The 19,393-nt window shown below is 46.6% G+C and overlaps 1 protein-coding gene across 1 annotated transcript in view; it reads left to right on the forward strand.

Annotated features, from left to right (window-relative positions):
• LOC135400552 (fibroin heavy chain-like) overlaps positions 1-19,393 on the forward strand; it is a 47,016-nt gene that overhangs the window by 14,098 nt on the left and 13,525 nt on the right. Inside the window, exon 3 of the mRNA XM_064632388.1 lies at positions 1,574-4,375. Within this exon, the coding sequence (XP_064488458.1) occupies positions 1,574-4,375 (2,802 nt within the window). The remainder of the gene's footprint in view (positions 1-1,573; positions 4,376-19,393) is intronic.

Here is a 19,393-nt window from a genome sequence, read left to right on the forward strand (position 1 = left end):
CTTGGTGCTCGGCATGGTTACTACCTGTCAATACTCATAAATGTAAAGTTCTCTCCTTCTCACGGTCCTTTCCTCTAATTTCAAGTTACTACTTCGGCACTTCCCTTCTCGTCGTCGCTCGAATCTTACAAATACTGTGTGTGGTGTAACACTAATTGCAGACCTTTCATGGTCCCAACACATTTCCCGTATTGTCGCCGACGCTAACCGTTCCCTTGGCTTCCTTCAACGCAATCTTAGGCTTGCGCCCTCTCATATAAAAAAGCTTGCTTACACGGCTTTCATCCGGCCAAAACTTGAGTATGCTTCGCCAATCTGGGACCCCAACCAGGACTACCTTTCCTCTGCAGTTGAGCGAGTACAAAATCGAGCAGTTCGTTTTGTCACTAACTCATCTGGCTATGACACTAGCATTTCCGCTCTTCGGAGTGACCTTGCTCTTCCTACCTTATCGTTGCGCCGTATCCAATCTCGATTTTCGCTCTTTCACAAAATCTGTGAAAAACCATTTCTTAAGTACATCTCTCTTACAGCCTCCTTCCTACGTATCTGAACGTCATGATCACGAAAATAGGGTCTGCTTACATAAGCATAATACCCTTTACTGCTTCCACTCGTTTACTCCCCGATTGTCAAGACCCTGGAATGACCTTCCCCGTCATGTAGCACTTTTCACTAATCATCCCCAGTTTCAGGCGGCCATCACCATTTTGTTATCTCTCCCCTGACTCTTCTTTACGTTCTTTTTCTCTTTCTTTTTTTTCGCACTGTTGCTCACAGGATCTACATGTGGTGTACATCCTTGCTGGTCTTTTGCATTATGTCTTGATGACTTTAGTATTGTATTTCCTTTTTGTTTGAGAAAATTTATTAGACGACTCATACTATAGAGCACACTACGAGTACTAATACTAATATTAATACACACTAATACACTATTTGGAATTAGTTATAATGCACAAGATACAATGTATATACGGTTGCATGACTATGGGACTGTACATATATGACTACACAACTGTGACTATATACACATGACGACCATATTCGTCACTGTGGCTATGTATTTCCGGCTATTTCCTTTTTTTATATCTGACGTTTCTTTTGTTGTTTGCCGATCATGTTAATTACTTTTTATTTCAGTTTTCACAGTGTTATTGTCGCCCAATTCCTCCGTTATGTTGTACCCGTTCGGGTCTTTAACGTATTCTAAATAAAATAATAAATAAAATGGTTGTTGATTGGAATCTGGGGAGGCACCCAGAGGATGCAACTTGCCCAGGTAACTGCGATCCTTTAACAAGCGTATACCCTTACCATCCTTGTTATGGATTCGTACCAACCGGCCCAGTTCCTTCTTCAGCTAGGGATAATGTTTTTCGAAACGTCGCCGAGTCTGAAGAGGGAAGTCCGAACCGACAGGGGCCATGAAAAGAGGGAAGTGTGACCGTGGCCACGCGAGCTTCCGACCGTAGTTCCATCCTGATCTATACTGTATTAAACAAAGAACTAATCAATCAAAATACATTTTACGGTTATATTAAAAACGGATCATCTTTGCTCTATTTCACAGGCTGTTTTACTGTACTCCATCAAGCGAATTGCGGAGGTATCAGCTTCAAGAAGAATCACAAGGCAAGCAAAACTGTAAAAGCGGAATCTGGTGTGCACTTTCAAGTATCACATAAAGATGGTGACCCTAGCATAGGAGTTCGAATAGGAGACACTGGCGATGGTGGTGACGGAGGCGCTGGTATAGGCATCGGAATCGGAGGTGCAGGAGGAGATGGCGACAATGGTGGCAGCGGAGGCAAAGGAGGATCTGGCACAGGAGTCGGAGTAGGTGGTTCCGGTGGTGATGGTGGACTGAATGGCGACGGTGGTGACGGAGGAGCTGGTATTGGAATCGGAATCGGAGGTGCAGGAGGGGATGGCGGCAATGGAGGCAGCGGAGGCAAAGGAGGATCTGGCACAGGAGTCGGAGTAGGTGGTTCCGGTGGTGATGGTGGACTGAATGGCGACGGTGGTGACGGAGGAGCTGGTATTGGAGTCGGAATCGGAGGTGCAGGAGGGGATGGCGGCAATGGAGGCAGCGGAGGCGACGGCGGTTCAGGTACAGGAGTTGGAATTGGTGGATCCGGTGGTAACGGAGGCCGTAATGGCAACGGCGGAGACGGAGGACCAGGCACGGGAGTTGGAGTAGGTGGATCCGGTGGTAACGGAGGTCTTAATGGCAACGGCGGAGATGGAGGCCCCGGCACGGGAGTTGGAGTTGGAGGATCCGGTGGTGATGGAGGCCTTTTCGGTAGCGGCGGAAGTGGAGGACCGGGCACTGGAGTTGGTGTGGGAGGATCCGGTGGTAACGGAGGATTTGCTGGCAACGGCGGAAATGGAGGTCCTGGAACGGGAGTTGGAGTAGGAGGATCAGGTGGTAATGGAGGCCTTTTCGGTAGCGGCGGAAGTGGAGGACCCGGCACGGGAGTTGGTGTGGGAGGATCCGGTGGTAACGGAGGATTTGCTGGCAACGGCGGAAATGGAGGCCCTGGAACTGGAGTTGGAGTAGGAGGATCAGGTGGTAATGGAGGCCTTTTCGGTAGCGGCGGAAGTGGAGGACCCGGCACGGGAGTTGGTGTGGGAGGATCCGGTGGTAACGGAGGATTTGCTGGCAACGGCGGAAATGGAGGTCCTGGAACGGGAGTTGGAGTAGGAGGATCAGGTGGTAATGGAGGCCTTTTCGGTAGCGGCGGAAGTGGAGGACCCGGCACGGGAGTTGGTGTGGGAGGATCCGGTGGTAACGGAGGATTTGCTGGCAACGGCGGAAATGGAGGCCCTGGAACGGGAGTTGGAGTAGGAGGATCAGGTGGTAATGGAGGCCTTTTCGGTAGCGGCGGAAGTGGAGGACCCGGCACGGGAGTTGGTGTGGGAGGATCCGGCGGTAACGGAGGATTTGCTGGCAACGGAGGAAATGGAGGCCCTGGAACGGGAGTTGGAGTAGGAGGATCAGGTGGTGATGGAGGCCTTTTCGGTAGCGGCGGAAGTGGAGGGCCCGGCACGGGAGTTGGTGTGGGAGGATCCGGTGGTAACGGTGGATTTGCTGGCAACGGCGGAAATGGAGGTCCTGGAACGGGGGTTGGAGTAGGAGGATCAGGTGGTGATGGAGGCCTTTTCGGTAGCGGCGGAAGTGGAGGATCCGGCACGGGAGTTGGTGTGGGAGGATCTGGTGGTAACGGAGGATTTGCTGGCAACGGCGGAAATGGAGGCCCTGGAACGGGAGTTGGAGTAGGAGGATCAGGTGGTAATGGAGGCCTTTTCGGTAGCGGCGGAAGCGGAGGACCCGGCACGGGAGTTGGTGTGGGAGGATCCGGTGGTAACGGAGGATTTGCTGGCAACGGCGGAAATGGAGGCCCTGGAACGGGAGTTGGAGTAGGAGGATCAGGTGGTAATGGAGGCCTTTTCGGTAGCGGCGGAAGCGGAGGACCCGGCACGGGAGTTGGTGTGGGAGGATCCGGTGGTAACGGAGGATTTGCTGGCAACGGCGGAAATGGAGGCCCTGGAACGGGAGTTGGAGTAGGAGGATCAGGTGGTAATGGAGGCCTTTTCGGTAGCGGCGGAAGTGGAGGACCCGGCACGGGAGTTGGTGTGGGAGGATCCGGTGGTAACGGAGGATTTGCTGGCAACGGCGGAAATGGAGGCCCTGGAACGGGAGTTGGAGTAGGAGGATCAGGTGGCAATGGAGGCCTTTTCGGTAGCGGCGGAAGCGGAGGACCCGGCACGGGAGTTGGTGCGGGAGGATCCGGTGGTAACGGAGGATTTGCTGGCAACGGCGGAAATGGAGGCCCTGGAACGGGAGTTGGAGTAGGAGGATCAGGTGGTAATGGAGGCCTTTTCGGTAGCGGCGGAAGTGGAGGACCCGGCACGGGAGTTGGTATCGGAGGATCCGGTGGTAACGGAGGATTTGCTGGCAACGGCGGAAATGGAGGCCCTGGAACGGGAGTTGGAGTAGGAGGATCAGGTGGTAATGGAGGCCTTTTCGGTAGCGGCGGAAGCGGAGGACCCGGCACAGGAGTTGGTGTGGGAGGATCCGGTGGTAATGGAGTGTTTGTCGGTAGCGGCGGAAATGGAGGCCCTGGAACGGGAGTTGGAGTAGGAGGATCAGGTGGTAATGGAGGCCTTTTCGGTAACGGTGGAAGTGGAGGACCCGGCACGGGAGTTGGTGTTGGAGGGTCCGGTGGTGATGGAGTGTTTGTCGGCAACGGCGGAAATGGAGGACCTGGAACGGGAGTTGGAGTAGGAGGATCAGGTGGCAATGGAGGCCTTTTCGGTAGCGGCGGAAATGGAGGAGCCGGCATGGGAGTTGGAATAGGAGGACCAGGAGGCAAAGGCGGAAAAAAAATAGTTATCCCTGGTTGAAAATGCAGTTTGTCGGAAACTACAGTTATGGCGGTAGTCTTGAAGTATTCTTGTGATTTATTATTTTGCTTTTGAAAAATCTTGGATATGTTTTCTTCATAACTGCGCGACTTCTTGACTTGCAAATACCTATTGTGAAGAGTCCCTAGCTTTGGTCATATGCTTGTGTAGTGGTGGAATAAAGTTCGTATCACAAATTCATATTTGATACTGAGCATTCATACTAAATTAGGCATCTGTATATGAAGCGGTTCTATGAATCTTTTGTTTCGCTGCTTATTTCCGAATTACGAGAGGTGAAGAAAATACAGAATATGACTAAACTATAAAAAAATGTTGGCCGCCTTCTGCAGAGAAATCTCTGGACAAAAAGCACACCGCCTACGTCACAACTCCGCGGCGTCCGCGTTGCCGGACGACGTGGACGACATCACGCGGGAGGCGCTGTGCAGACACTGAGCGAGCGCTCCCGCCGCCGGTTTCTTCTCAGCCCGGATGTGGGGATGTCCGATGGGGAGAGGTTGCATGTCGAGAGTGAGAGGCTCTGTGCTGCTGACGATCATCATCATCAGTAGCAGGAGGCTCAATGAGGAGCGTCACGTTGTAACCGTTCCAGAATGTTTTAACGTTTTTCTTGAACAAGGTGATCAGTACATCACTGCCAGTGTGCATCCAACGCCTTGCACTTTTCTCGTTGTTATTTTTTTTTCTTTTTTTGTGCAACAATCAGTGACAAGAGAGGTGGTGCGAGGTGTTACATCAAAAATTTCGGCAACAAGTCCACTTCTACGTCGGATGTTGCACGTGTTGCACGGCTGTGTCGGGTGTCGGGGAGGCAGCGCTCCGAAAGATTGGAATCGAGTGGAATGTTTCGACAGAGAGTGGAATATGTTCCGACCATTTCGAATCTGAGATATTCGACGTCAGAGCACATCTGATGCGCGAGCTAGCAGCCTTTCAAGAACGAAAAGTGTCGCAAAGCCACTCTGTTCCTAGACTCTTTCAGGTTGCTCCCATATGCCAACTCAACGGAGCGCGTACGAAAAAACAAGTCTCAAAGAGGTACAAATATACAAGGTGGTGCCGATAATCGACACATGCCTGGTAGAACGAAAAATATATAGATTGTACATGAGGCTCAGAAGGAAGACTCGTCATACGCTGCGAACACCATTGCAACACGGAGGTTACTGTCCGCGTCCACCTGGGCTCCGAGAAAACTTCGTCGCAGTCGTCAGAGTCAGACGAAATCAGGGTCTTAATGGCCTGAACCCATGATGGAACACTGCTACTAAACCGCTATGACTGGCCGCGACACACGCGTACTTCCTCTGCTTCTACATACCCGGTGACGTCATGCGTCGGCTCCGCACCGGCGCTCTGGGAAAGGGAAGTTTTCGCCACCTCCTTCCCCGACTGTGGTTTCGGTTTAGATTAACTGATATTTCCGCATAATACATCGCGTAAGAACCATTCCTATAGATGGTATTTGGGGGCCAATATGTACCAAAAGCATCGTGCAACACTCTTTATTTTTATTTTTTGTTTGTTTGTTTCAAAGGCCGTTCGAAGTCTCCCTTTCATTTGACGGAGAACTGAGCTGGGCCAACAATTTGCGCGCTACGGAACGGCGTTTTTCGCAATCTTTTTCAGCTATTGCAAAAGCAGTAGGGTATCTACTTTGTAACGCATTGGGGTAAATCCGACGTGCGCTTTCTGTCCCCAACAAAAAAAAAAAAAAAAGAAAGAAGCGTTAGATTCGCTTGGCATGAGAGAGGGAGAGAGAGAAATACATGATGACGATGATATGGGGATGACTTCCGCTCACTTGGCAAATTTCGGAGGCCACTTGGGAAAACCCAATCTCTCATTCATTAAATTTTATAAAAGTGCTCACAAGTCATGTTAAAATCTCCCCCCGAGGTAAATAGTGTTGACTCCATACGGTTATACAATTACATTTTATAATACAATTTTTTCTTCTTTTTTTTCTTTTCTTTTTTTCGCGTTATAGGTAAAACACCCTCTATGCATATCTTCGCTGGAGAACACTGGCGGACTTCCAATATGGCTTCCCTCACCCAGGGGCTCGTCTCCGAATTATGTTCGCTCTAGCATTCTCTCTTGATACCTAGGGGGAAATCACAATATATGAAACTCACCCCAACAGATACGTGCATTACAGAGAAGCAGGCTTGCGGCATCTCAACAACGAAGAAAGCAACAAACACTGTCATCTCGGTAGCACTGAATTAAGCATATGGACCAAATAAGATTTCATAGGTCCCAGGTCCAACACATTTTTGTTGTTGAAAGCTGTTGTTTCCTATTCACGTCGTATTCATGCACCACAGCGTTACTGCAGGGCTGTGCAAAGCACATGTGGAGCACGTGTGTACGGATGTACAGGATGTGAACGTGATGTGCGCTCACGTATCTTCCAATAAAGCTGCACTCACTTTTGTTATACCCTCTCTCCTGGGGTATTTGCGCAGGGGTGGCATCCAGTGTACTGCTCCATAGACGAAAGCGTGCTGGGCGAACGCAGGTCATGGTCACACGTGACAGCAAACGTCACCGCACACGTGACCTTAAAGATGGTGGAACCCGTGACCGGCGGCTAAACCGTTTGTAACGCGTCTGCTCTTTCTGTGCGCCGTTTTCGACGTTTTTCGATCCCGGTAATTATTTATCCAATAATCTCGCAGTAAAACGCGCAGTCTTGTACATGAGGGCTCGTACTGTTGACCACTTCCAAAAATGTGATGACGACCACGCGTAAAGACACACTGAGTCGGTATACTGAGACGGTAAACTAAGGAGAAATGGGATACCATGTCGCGGAAGAAGCACCGAATAGTTTACGCTGGCAAAATACGTTCATCTCTTGACTTTATGCCAACGGGAATAGTGTCCGCAAGCGCTAAAATGAGATGTAAACAAAGTCACATGACTTCAAAAGGACGTTGCGTATGACGTGTGACCAGCGTCGGAACAGGGGGTGCAGGGGGAGCGACTGCTCCCCTTCATTTACAAATGAGGTAGCACGGCTCCCCCAGTCAAAGGCCACTGCCACAGGGCGACAAGTTCTTGTGCGAATTTTCGTTTAAACCACTTTTTTTGCGAGTTAAGTTAGAGAAGAGTTAGAGACAATTGGCTATTAAATCTTCGTTCCGTACCGCGGCTCCCACTCGGACATGCATTTCATGTTCCTTCTGTTGCCTCTTCCATTATTGGAGCTGCCGCACTGGCAATAAGCTAAAAAAACTTGACTGCGGAAAAAAGAAAAAAAAAAGACGCGTTCTGGCGGTAATAGCGCTCGTTTGTCATTTTTGTTTGTAAAGTATGTATAAAAGATATGTAAATTATGTTCGTAATTATATTAACATTATCTGTTCACTGACATGTTCATACACATTACTTCTATAATGTTAGTTTAGGTCTGCTGTACAAGTATGCACAGGTCGTAATTTGCCTGGAGCACGTTTTGAAATTGTGTACCACCCCTGCATCGCACACATGGGCCCTCAAGGCAAGCAAAAGAAGAAGATAATGATGATTATGTTTATGGTAGCATTTTTTTTTCGCTCCACCAGTGAAAAAATAGTTCCAACGCCACTGACCACGAGAAGATGGAGGTTTTGCGAAAAGCACCCGCTTGAGGGTAGTTACAAGAATGGCGGGTTCGTGTCACCCTTGTGGGTATTTGGGCTTGCGAGTGCTGCCTGGGAGCAATTCCAATATATTCGATTCGGAATATACATAGCTTGGATTCGAAATTTCAAAATAGAGTTTCATATTCGATTCCGAATGCGAATTGATATACGTACAATTGAACCTCTGTATGCAAAAAGGGGGATAAGTCGAAAGATCCCAAACCGAGAAAATTTCAGGTGAATATTTGGTGAAGTAATTGTAGCTGGGTTTCCTCGAACAACGCAACTGCAAAATGTGTAGCATATATGTATGTTTCTACTCTACATGCGTGTCCTGTTACCCTTATGAAAATGATTTTCTAGTTTCTATACAAGACCTATAGAGAATCTATCTATCGTGTCTAGTGTGAATCTTGTGCATAGGAAATAGATAGAAGCTGTATAGGGTTTTTTACTGGTAAACTCTATACAGTTTCTATACAGGAGCCAGACTCTAGAATGTATACATTTTCTATACAGTCTCTATAGAGCTAATACTATAGCCGCCCCGAAAGATCTTATTTACGAACATGTGCTACTTGTTTTTTGCTGTACATTTGAAGAACAACTAATACATGTGATGTGTGCATGTATGAACACGGATACAAATGCTAATAACAATATTGTGACTTATCACTTCAGACAACGTGAACATTTGCCGTTTAGTACTTTTTAATGTTGCACTTGAAGAACTGCTGCTTCTACACTGTCAGGGGAAAGGGTATAAAAAGCGTATGTATAAAAAGGTAAACGAGGGCGGAAGTAATGTTTTTGTACATATTTCAACTGTCTATACCATCGTTTAAACCCAGTGTAACTCACTGATCGCAGTAGCTAATCGTATAGTACGGGGCTGGCTCATTAATTTGGTGTGGAGATTGTGCTGGTCTAGTTCGAGTAATTTGAATAATAAACACAGTCCTTAATGCAGTAATATATTAACAGCTGGAGGAAATGCTTTCAGTGACTGTTATTCGCTACTGAAATTACAATCTATGCGTGCTCCCCTCGGGTGGTGACCGAAATAAACCGTCCAAAATAAATCGTGCTGAAATAAACCGTGTCAATATAAATCATAGTAATACTCCCACGGTGTTCAAAATCCCGCTACCGGCGAGAAAACCACCGCCAGCTATCCAGATACCGAGTGCCGGTCGCCAATAGCCACAGGAGCGGTGATGGCCCGCACCCTGTGCCGACGGGAAAAGCAGCCGGCACGCAGGCAATAAGAATGATTTTCTAGTTTCTATACAGGACCTATATATAATCTATTTATCGTATCTAGTGTCAATTTTCTGCATAGGAAATAGATAAAAGCTGTATAGGGTTTTTAACTGCTAAACTCTATACACATTCTATACAGGATTCAGGAACTAGAATGTTTACATTTTCTATACAGTCTCTATAGAGCTAATACTAGGCGCCGAAAAGGTCTTTTTTAGGGACATGTGTTACTTGTTTTTGCTGTACATTTGAAGAACAGCTAATACACGTGATTTGTGCATGTATGGGCATAGATACAAATGCTAATAGCAATATTGTGACTTATCACTTCAGGCAACATTTACCGTTTATTACTTTTTAATGTTGCACTTGACGAACTGCTGCTTCTACACTGTCAGAAGAAAAGGTATAAAAAGCGTATGTGTAAACCAGGGCGGAAGTGCCATTTTTGTACCTATTTCAACTATAGCATCGTTTAAACCAAGTGTAACTCACTGATAGCATGTAGCTAATCGTATAGTACGGGGCTGGCTCCATGCATGCGCAACGTGCAGCACCACATTAATTTGGTGTGGAGATTGTGCTGGGTTAGTTCGAGTAATTTGAGTAATAAACACAGTCCTTAACGCAGTAATATACTAACCAGTTGGAGGAAATATTTTTTGTGGTTGTTATTCGCTACCGGAATAACAATCTACGCGTGCTCTCCTCACCCGTGTGGTTGCATCTCTAGCTAAGACGGCTCCACATGTGGCCTAGCCATTTCGTTGTGTGTTTTATTAGTATCTGTTCCTCTGCAAACATGTCACAGGCGTGAGCGTGTGCAAGCGTATTTCTTCGGTTTCTTTTTTCGTTCCTTTTTTTTTTTTTTTTTTTTTTGCGGTTTGGAGTTTTGCGCAGTGGGTGGCATGTGGCAGTGAAATAAATGAAAAGTTCCTGGTTTTTGAAATACAGACGAAGATTATCGAGCTACTGCCATCGGCTCCCTCTTCAAAATTCTTTCGTAACCCGTTTCGTGACGCACCATCTATTGACAGTAAAGTCCACTTCATATAGTACATAAATACAGTCAGTATAGAAAAATGAGGCAACTTTGTGTCCTACATGAACACAATCTGTGTAGAAAAATGGGGCAACTTTCTATCGTATGTCTAACTACTTTGTTTTCAATGTATATGTAAATGCTTTATCTATTTTCTATCCGATAGTATTCCCATTTATTCATAGAAACTCCATTCGGAGTAGATACAAGTTTTAATCTATTTCTTATGCGCTCTATCTAGGGTTTCCTATAGAAATCCTGTAGAAAATAGCAATTTTTTTTCATAGGTGTGTGACTTAGCAGAAATTGAACAAAGTCCAGGAACATGACATATCCCCTCTTTCAATGTAACACTGCATGCCAAGAGTTGTCGTGCAGAAAAAAAAATATCTCGTATCGAGCTTGGATGGGTGAACAATGGTGATGACAGGTAGGGTTAAGTCACCTCTGCGTAGTGGAGCTGCCTGGATCGGGCTTACCATGCTGCTAAGCGAGCACACTCGGCGATATAACACGAGCGCACTTCGTGTGCACGTTTTTTTTTTTTTTTTTTTCGCTTACAGCGCTCAGTAGCGCTATTGGCGCGGTCACGTGAGGTACGAATAGCATGTCTTTCGAGTCGAAGTCGAAGTCCACTTCCGCATTGTAGAAAAATTTAAGCTACACAATTTGTATGCATATGTATAGAAAATGTGCCTGATCTGAACGTGGCACTGTGGCATTGAGGAGTGCTCAGTCAACCTCCCAGGTGTACATCGCTCGCTGAGCGACTCCTGGTTTGTCAATCCCGAACGATGCGCAGCCACCCAGAGCTGACGAGCCGCAAGCACGGCGAAACACGTGTCCTCTGGTGCTGTCGCATCGTTCAATGAGTATATATATATAGTTCGCAATTTGCTGGGACACACTGCATATGATATCTCGTTACAGCAGCTCCGTGAAACAATTCAGAACGAAGTAAAGATCCGTTTGTTGTTTTAGTGGATTCTCATTAGGAAGAGTAAGCGGCATCTAGAGGTTAACCCTTTCAAGCAAATTTTACCTTCGCCAGTGGGTAGCACATTGAACTGATCCCTCTAGCGTTCTCTTGCCGATGACACACACCGCAATTTGTTTTTGCATTGTGGAACATCGGAATTTGTAGTCGTCTTCAACCAGAAGTAGCCCGTCGGGTGAGGAATGTATAGACGTAGGCCAGCTGGTGGACGAGATCAATGGAGAGCACAGTATGAGCTTGGGCAGCAAACAAAAACGACACGTCCTGTGTCTTTTGTTTGTTTAAATACTGTTGTGTTGCTTGATTACTGCCCAAACTTTCCATGGAGCGCGTGAGGTGTCATGGTTACCTGCTTACTGGCTACGGTCTGGCCTTGGGCAGTTAACAAAGACGACACAGACGACACGACGTCTGTGTACTTTGTTTGAATGATCACTGTTGTGTTGTTTGATTACTGCCCAAACTCTCCATTGAGCGCGTCAGGTGTCATGGTTACCTGGATACTGGCTACGGTCCTCCTCCGGTGAAACCTGAAGGCGAGCTTCCAGCTTCGAATCCCATCACAGGCCGTGCCCTCTGCGGCTTTTCGTGAATATGCGCTTCCAGATGAGTGAAGGCGATGGTGCTCTGTAACGAAACGACACACACCATCGATACTTCGCCTAATATCTTCCAGTGGCTTTGGAAAGAGGTTTCCGCTGTGGAAGAGGAACCATAAACAAAATTGATAATAATCACACGATATACTCTCAAATGATGCCGAATTGTCGCACAAAGGGTACAAATAGGGTATTAAATATTGCGCACAATGCTCCGTAGTTTGCTTTTAAGTACAGCCACACTTTGAGAGGCACAAACATGACGCCAGATCTTCGCTGTTACGACTCGCAGTCACCTCCCGTGCTGACGCATATTCATGATTTAACGCATATATGCGTGAAATAGCGCATTTATGTTCATAATGCTTTGTTTTACGTGACGAGGCAACTGTGGTCATGAAGACGTCACAGCGTTCGGACCACGGGTTAATTTTGGCCTAGACCAGGTTTGAGCCCGCAACTTTGGGTCTGGCCCATACAGGCACCGCTGATAGCGTTTCTTCGCTACTTGAACGACGTTACCGATAGCTTACGTATTGCTGTTTTCATTCATGCCGCTATGGATTTACTCGCCTGTGACGCGGAAATCTGACAGACAACCGTGCACCTGCTGCTCCAGGACATCGAGCACACATGCGTGTTTACATTCTAGAGGGGGTTGAACTGTCAATTCTAGGTCGTTCAGGTCAGCCACATTTGTTTCGCGCGTGCATATAAAGGGATGTACCTGAGGTTGCATTCAGCAGACGGGATACAAACGTCCTTTGGCTTCCCAACTGTCATTCGACACGGGGAAGTACCATGCACTGGAACGTCATCTTCTTGGCCGCAGCTTGTGAGTAAATGGGAACGGTCTTGTACGCATTACCGATCTATAGTACAATATAATATATTGCAGCTCAGAGATTGCCCTGAGGTCGTATACCGATAGGAGAGGGAGCTAGTAGTGTTCTGGCTCGTAGCTGACAGGCGCCCATAACTTTCAAACCCTGAACCTGAAAGGGCATTCAATAGAGTTATCGCCACACGGACTTCCCAAAGTGTCTTCCTTTCTTGTGTGCTCATAATCCGGACAAAAACAAAACGATGCACATCAATTCAATACTTCTATTATGCATGGACATGTTAGTGCAAAAGCTACTTCATCATGTCACCCACCACTCTAAAGAGTACAAAAATAGGGGGGGGATCAAACTCGACTTTTCGTCTAACTGCGCGTACCATATAACTGCAATGCAGTAAAAGGACAGGGAAACATTAGCGCGCGGCCCTTGCGCATTGCACGTAATGGATTGTCATGAATGCCTCTAATAGCGAAGATAAACTGTAAGCAAAGAAAGCACTCAAATTTCGAATTTCGAAATATAAGTGTTGCATGTGTGATCTGCTAGACTGTATACCAAAAAAGCTACTTTTTTTTATGACCCGATAACATAGGTATCCACAAACAACACCCAATGTCACCCTGAGTTACTGATAAAACTTAGAGTGTGCAACCCCCCCCCCCCACACACACACACACTTCCATTTCGCGACGACATTGTTTCTTCTTGTTCGCGCCACAGCACTAACGCAAGAGAAGTTTCATCAGTGTGGGCACTGCACTGCAGGCAGTTGGTGATACAGAAGCACAGGGTGCCCTACCCACCCTGGTTGTTACCACCAATAAGCAGTCGCTTGAGTCCAAACCACAATCTTTTCCTGGTCAGGCGTCATATGTAACATCATTCTGACGCCATATGTGACTTCTTTTATGTTCTGTTTGCACATATCTAGAGTGATAGACATGTGACATACGTACATGTACGCGTGTTATACATGACTAGCGTGAGTTAGGCGCCATGTGCACCTGTGGCCGTTCTTAGGTACCAATAAAACATTATTATTCTTAGTAACTATTATTGTTATGTCAATGTTAATATAACCAATGTAACCTCACACGGATATACTATACATATCGCACCATATGCCTGCAAATCCGACCGCACGTATTGAACAAATGACAAACGCAATTCACCCCTCCCTTGATATGTTTAACTTCCGTACAGACGTTTTCAAAACGCTCCTCTGGCGTTCACTCAGTAGCATGTGAAATTGTACCGCTTACTGCTTTCTATTTCGTTTTTCCCATGTATTGTATGTCTGAATATGAATATGTTCCTGGATATGTTATGTTCCGTATAATGTGTAGGGTAAGGTGGGGCAAGATGAGACAAAAATTTGCTATTGAATATGAAGTTTTTATTTATCGTGTCTTTCACAAACACTCGTCATAGGCGCATTGTCAGGGGTATAGAGCTTCCGACCTCTACATGCAGAACGGACGTAGCCTTTGTAAAATAAACATAAAACAAGAAATTCAAAAATGCCTATTGTCTCATCTTGCCCCTACCCTCGGGGCAAGACGCGACATCGCGTGGGGCAAGATGAGACACGCCGCATGTTAATTAGCTAAAAAAATTTTTTTTGCGCAATCCAAGCAGACAAAGTAAAGCCCGTGGGCCGCTACACAACCCCCTTGAGCCCACCGTCCACATGATGTGCAATAAAACCACACAATACCCGGTCCTGCTTCCCTTCACCGTCCTTTGCCAACAAGGCACCGCCACTCTGATGTGTCGCTGGTCGCTCGCTTTTGCGTGCGCTTCTGCTTTGCTGGGAATATCCTAAGAAACAGGAAAATTTGCTGGAAAATCCTAGGCAATATGCAAGCAATAAATCTCTGAGGAACAAGCGTAAAAGCCACTTAATAGCTGACTTCCGTGTCTACATTACATTACATTTAAACTGCATAAAATTTAAACTACATTAAATTGTCGCGTCTTGCCCCGTGCATACCATCGAATGCATTCATTTTTTTCTTCAACACCTGATAACCAAGAGTGCCCATATTTTGCATATATCTTGACGAATGAATAAAGAAATAGGATGTGCACCTGCATTGCACAGAATAAACCTGCGAAACGCTGCTGCACAGATAAGAAAATGGACTACAGAAAATGGCGCCTTTTTCGTGGGTCTCTAGATTACAGGCAGAAGTGAGATTTTTTCTCTCTCTCTCTCTTCAACGCATGCACCAATCAGGACAATTCTGATGTGCAATAAAGCGGACATGCAGAGCCACCTATGAGTAAAGTTTTATGCCCATGGAGCAACGCGTCTCTAAGGCATGCGGCGCCGAGCAAAAAATGTCGCGTCTTGCCCCGTGTCTCATCTTGCCCCACCTTACCCTATATGTATGGGTAAGTCCTTACCTGCATCGTCTACGTGCGCCAATACCAAGGCTTAGGCTGTTCTTATGCACGGTAATAAATATATTATTATTATTACCACCAGAGCCTGCGCAGCACTATAGATACTACACCCTGCTACGATCGTAAATTAAATGTTGCACACAAGCAAGAGTCACATACTGAATCGAAAAATATTATAACCATAATCTTGTGCGTTCAATAACTTTTTACACAATATGCATCTGTATAACAGACACCATATTATTATTTTGTTCCCCCAACATCAACCATATGGAGCGATTCTGCTGCAACAGACCTCGTAGTTAAGCCTAGAGGATGCGGAGAGAAGCGTTGGATCAAGTTAGGTTAGGTCACTTCAGTCAGGTTAGCACGGGTTAGGTTATTATATGGGGGCGAAGCAGGGCGCCCCCCCCCCCCCCATATAGTAACCTAACCCTGGCTAACCTGACCGAAATGACCTAACCTAACGTGATACAACGCTTCTCTTCGGCGCGCCCCCTACCCCGTGCTCGCTCAAGGCGGTGGCGGCATCAGGTTGTGCCGACGACTACCGACGACACTACACCAGGCAGGGTTATTACACTCAGCACTTGCGCAATCAGGCTACATTCCGTCAGAAAAACTTTATTATTGACATCACGGTTACTGGCGCATGCGCTACTTGTATGGATCATGTTGGTGGCGCTGGTGGTGCTAGTGAAAGAGCTCACCGTTGTCGGCCTCACAGAGGTATGCAACGTCACGACTAACGCTTTGGGGGAACCGTTCAGGGTTCGTCCTGGGCCGACTTAATATGGGAGCTGTTCCGACATACGTCTGACAGTGTCTGAAGAAAGCCCAGGAAAAACCCCACACAGTACAGCCGGCTCATTTGCATAGCGAAATTTGACATTTTATATACAAGGGTGGTGGACTTGAATAATGACTGGCTCCACTTCTGCCATCTCGAAAACATTTAATTAACAGGTTAATTAATGAATTTAATTTCGTTAGTCGTCCAGTAGTTGCAAACGCTGTCCTGCATGCAGTAGGTTCGCCTGACCGTATAACCCACCAGCTGAAAGCTCTGCTTCTTTTTAGTAAAAATTCTGTAACGAATAAAAGAAAACACCTTGTATATCTTCTTGAATATCCCCATTTAGAAGCGCTGTTTCGACATCATAGTGACGCACCGTCAGTTTCTGTGTGGCTGCTATGGTGAGAAGTACACGTAATGTTGTCAGTATTGCCACATGGAGCAAATATAGCGTCATAGTCTTCCCCCATACTTCTGTGAATATCCTTGAGCAAACGACCGGACTTTATACCTTTCAACGTTCCCGTCTTCGTCCCGTTTGGTCTAAAAATCAGTTTGCAACCAAATGGCCGTTCTCCTTGTGGTAACTTCACAGGACCCCAGGTGTGAAGCTGATGCAAAGATTCAAATTCTTCCTTGGCAGCTTCCATCCATTTGGTTTTTTCAGAAAAAAAAAGATAACTTTTGCATGTCCTTTCAGCTCACTGGATCAGGGGTCGACGTCACATGCGACACATATGCCAGACGATCTGGTTATAGAGGTCCCGGCAAAAGTTTACGGAACTCGTGGGCGGTGTATTTTCTCCTCGGTGCGACACCCTAGCGGCAAGCGGAAGAGGTCTTGTTCACTCGTTCAGAGGGCTGGAAGAGTCCGCCGGCAGCGAGCACATTCAAGCCATACCAAAACTACCGCGGTGTGTCGCTATACCAGCGCACGCGCTCACCCCTCTGACTTACTACCCTACCATTTCCGCACGCTGGTAGGGTGTCGCACAGAGGAGAAAATACACCGCTCGCGTGTTCTGTAAACTCTTGTCGGGACCTGTACTCCTTTGTTTCTCCTCTGCGATCGCCGAACCACTTGTTCTTGTGCCTCTATCTGTTCTGAGAATGTTGCCGGCAATATGTCCGCTTCAAACTCAGCTGGTGTATCAGAAGGTACCCTGTGGTGAAGATCCCTATAGGTTCTTCTCGTCCGGTTTGATGTGCCTGTTTCTCCGTTTCGCAAGGCGCTGGAAACACATGCGAATTTTCGCGAAACTTTTCCATAACAGGTCATTCGTCTATCAGACAGCTTCGTGTAACCTTCACAAGGATTCTGTCTCCTTTCTGGGTCTCGCTAAAGCCAACTAATGTCCCTTCGATTGCACGGAAATCCTATTCATGACGATATTCTTTCGAAATCTGCATATACACCCTGCATGCTCCCGAACATTCTAATATGTTCTGGAACGTATGTTTTTTTTTGTTTAGATGTGTTTCTATCTTTTTTTCTTATTTTTTATTTATTTATTTTTTTTTTTTTTTTGTTGCTGTACTGTACAAATTAGAGGACTTTATGGCCTTTATTTTCCGACGTTGTCTTTCGAGCCGCGCGTGTTGTTCCGGTTGAAATTTTGTTAAATGAACCGTCACAGTCTCAACGTATATCGCGCAATGTTGACCAAGGGCAAGTCGGCCAAGAAATCTGGTTAGTTACGCTTTCATAGACTTTGGCTGGTTAGCAGTGTGCTATCCACGCATACTTGCATTCCTATACGAGTAATTTGACTGAATGAAAACAGCCGAAATGCATGTAATAGATGTAGTTCCGTATGTGTTAGTACAAGGTGTGTGTACTCTGAAAGGTCAGTTCGCGCACGACGCGATAACTATTTGACGGACAAACTTCCGTTCGCCAAATAATTTTGTTCGTACGTTTCTCTGGCAGAAATTCTTCACTGTGTGGCAGCGTATCTCTCTCTGCCAAGTACTTATCGCATCACGAGCGAAAACATGGTAGACAACAGTGCACCTGTTGCTCCAGAATATCGAGCACACGTGCCTGTTTACATTTCAGAGGAGGTTGAACTATCAATTCCTGGTGGTTCAGGTCAGTCACGTTTGTTTCGCGCGTGCATATAAAGGGATGTACCTGAGTTTGCATTCAACAGACGGGATACGAAAGTCCTGTGACTTCACAACTGTCGTTCGACACCGGGAGGCAAGATGCACTGGAATGTCATCTTCATGGCTGCAGCTTGTGAGTAACTGCGAACGGTCTTGTACGCATTAGCGATAAGTAATACATCATAATAGCTCACAGTTCAGAGAACACACTCTTCGGCACTTCCAGGCTTGTGTTGTGTTCGTCTGTTGTGTATTTCAGCCTCGGAACAGTTATGCTACGTCCACACTTACAGCACTGAACGCCGCGAACTACGGAAATGCAAGACAACTTGTCGCGTCCACACACAGCAACCCGCGAGAGTCGGGAAAGCCGCGAATGCGCCGAACAACGCGACGCGAGAGTTGAAATTGCTTACTACTTTTGCCAGGAACGCCGGGAAAGTCGCGAGTCTGAACCAATCAGCGCGCTCCACGAGCGAGAACGCTGGGAAGGAAGAGCAGCGGCGTGGACAACAAATATGGCGTTTGCGTATCCCTGGTTTACGAAATTCTAACCAAGGCTCTAAAGCAGCGCTAAACGTTGTACGACAGCAAACGAAAGGCAAACAGAAACGTAAATATGAAGACTGGCAGCACAGACAGCACACTGGCAGACTGGACAGCACAGCAGCTGCTGAGAGAAGACAAGGAAGCAAGTTTGTCGCTGTGTGGAGACATGTGTAGATACATCCCGTCTGCTGTTCGCAGTGGGCATCGCTTTACAGGACGCTGTGTAAAATACAATAAGTATATGTTTTGCAACTGTTATCTTCATTTATCAGAACGACATCATACGTATTACAAGTGCGAAGTTTGAGTACAGATCGAATACTTGTACGGAGGAGAGTGTGAAGCAGAGGACGGTGTGGGACGAAAGGGTCGCGAATGTCGTAAGGGCAGTGAATGAATTCCCCGTATTCGCGACTTTCGATGATGTAGTGTGGACGTAGCATTACTTTCCATCATGTTCCCCTCAAGTAGTATAGCACGCAGTTTGGAATGCGAGAGATATAAGAGTGGCAGTTGGTAGTCTTCACACAAGGAATCGGCAAGCATCCATAACTTTCGAGTACCCAACCTGGGGGAGACATTCAAAAGGGATATCACGACGCGGACTTCTCAAAGTATCCTCTTTTCTCGTGCGCGTGATCCGAGCAAAAACAAGAAGATGCAGATCAATGGAATACTTCTATATTATGCGTGGCCCTATCAGTGACCCAGATTGTCA

Source organism: Ornithodoros turicata, chromosome 7 (genome assembly GCF_037126465.1).
Source record: "Ornithodoros turicata isolate Travis chromosome 7, ASM3712646v1, whole genome shotgun sequence".
In the NCBI taxonomy this organism is placed as follows: domain Eukaryota; kingdom Metazoa; phylum Arthropoda; class Arachnida; order Ixodida; family Argasidae; genus Ornithodoros; species Ornithodoros turicata.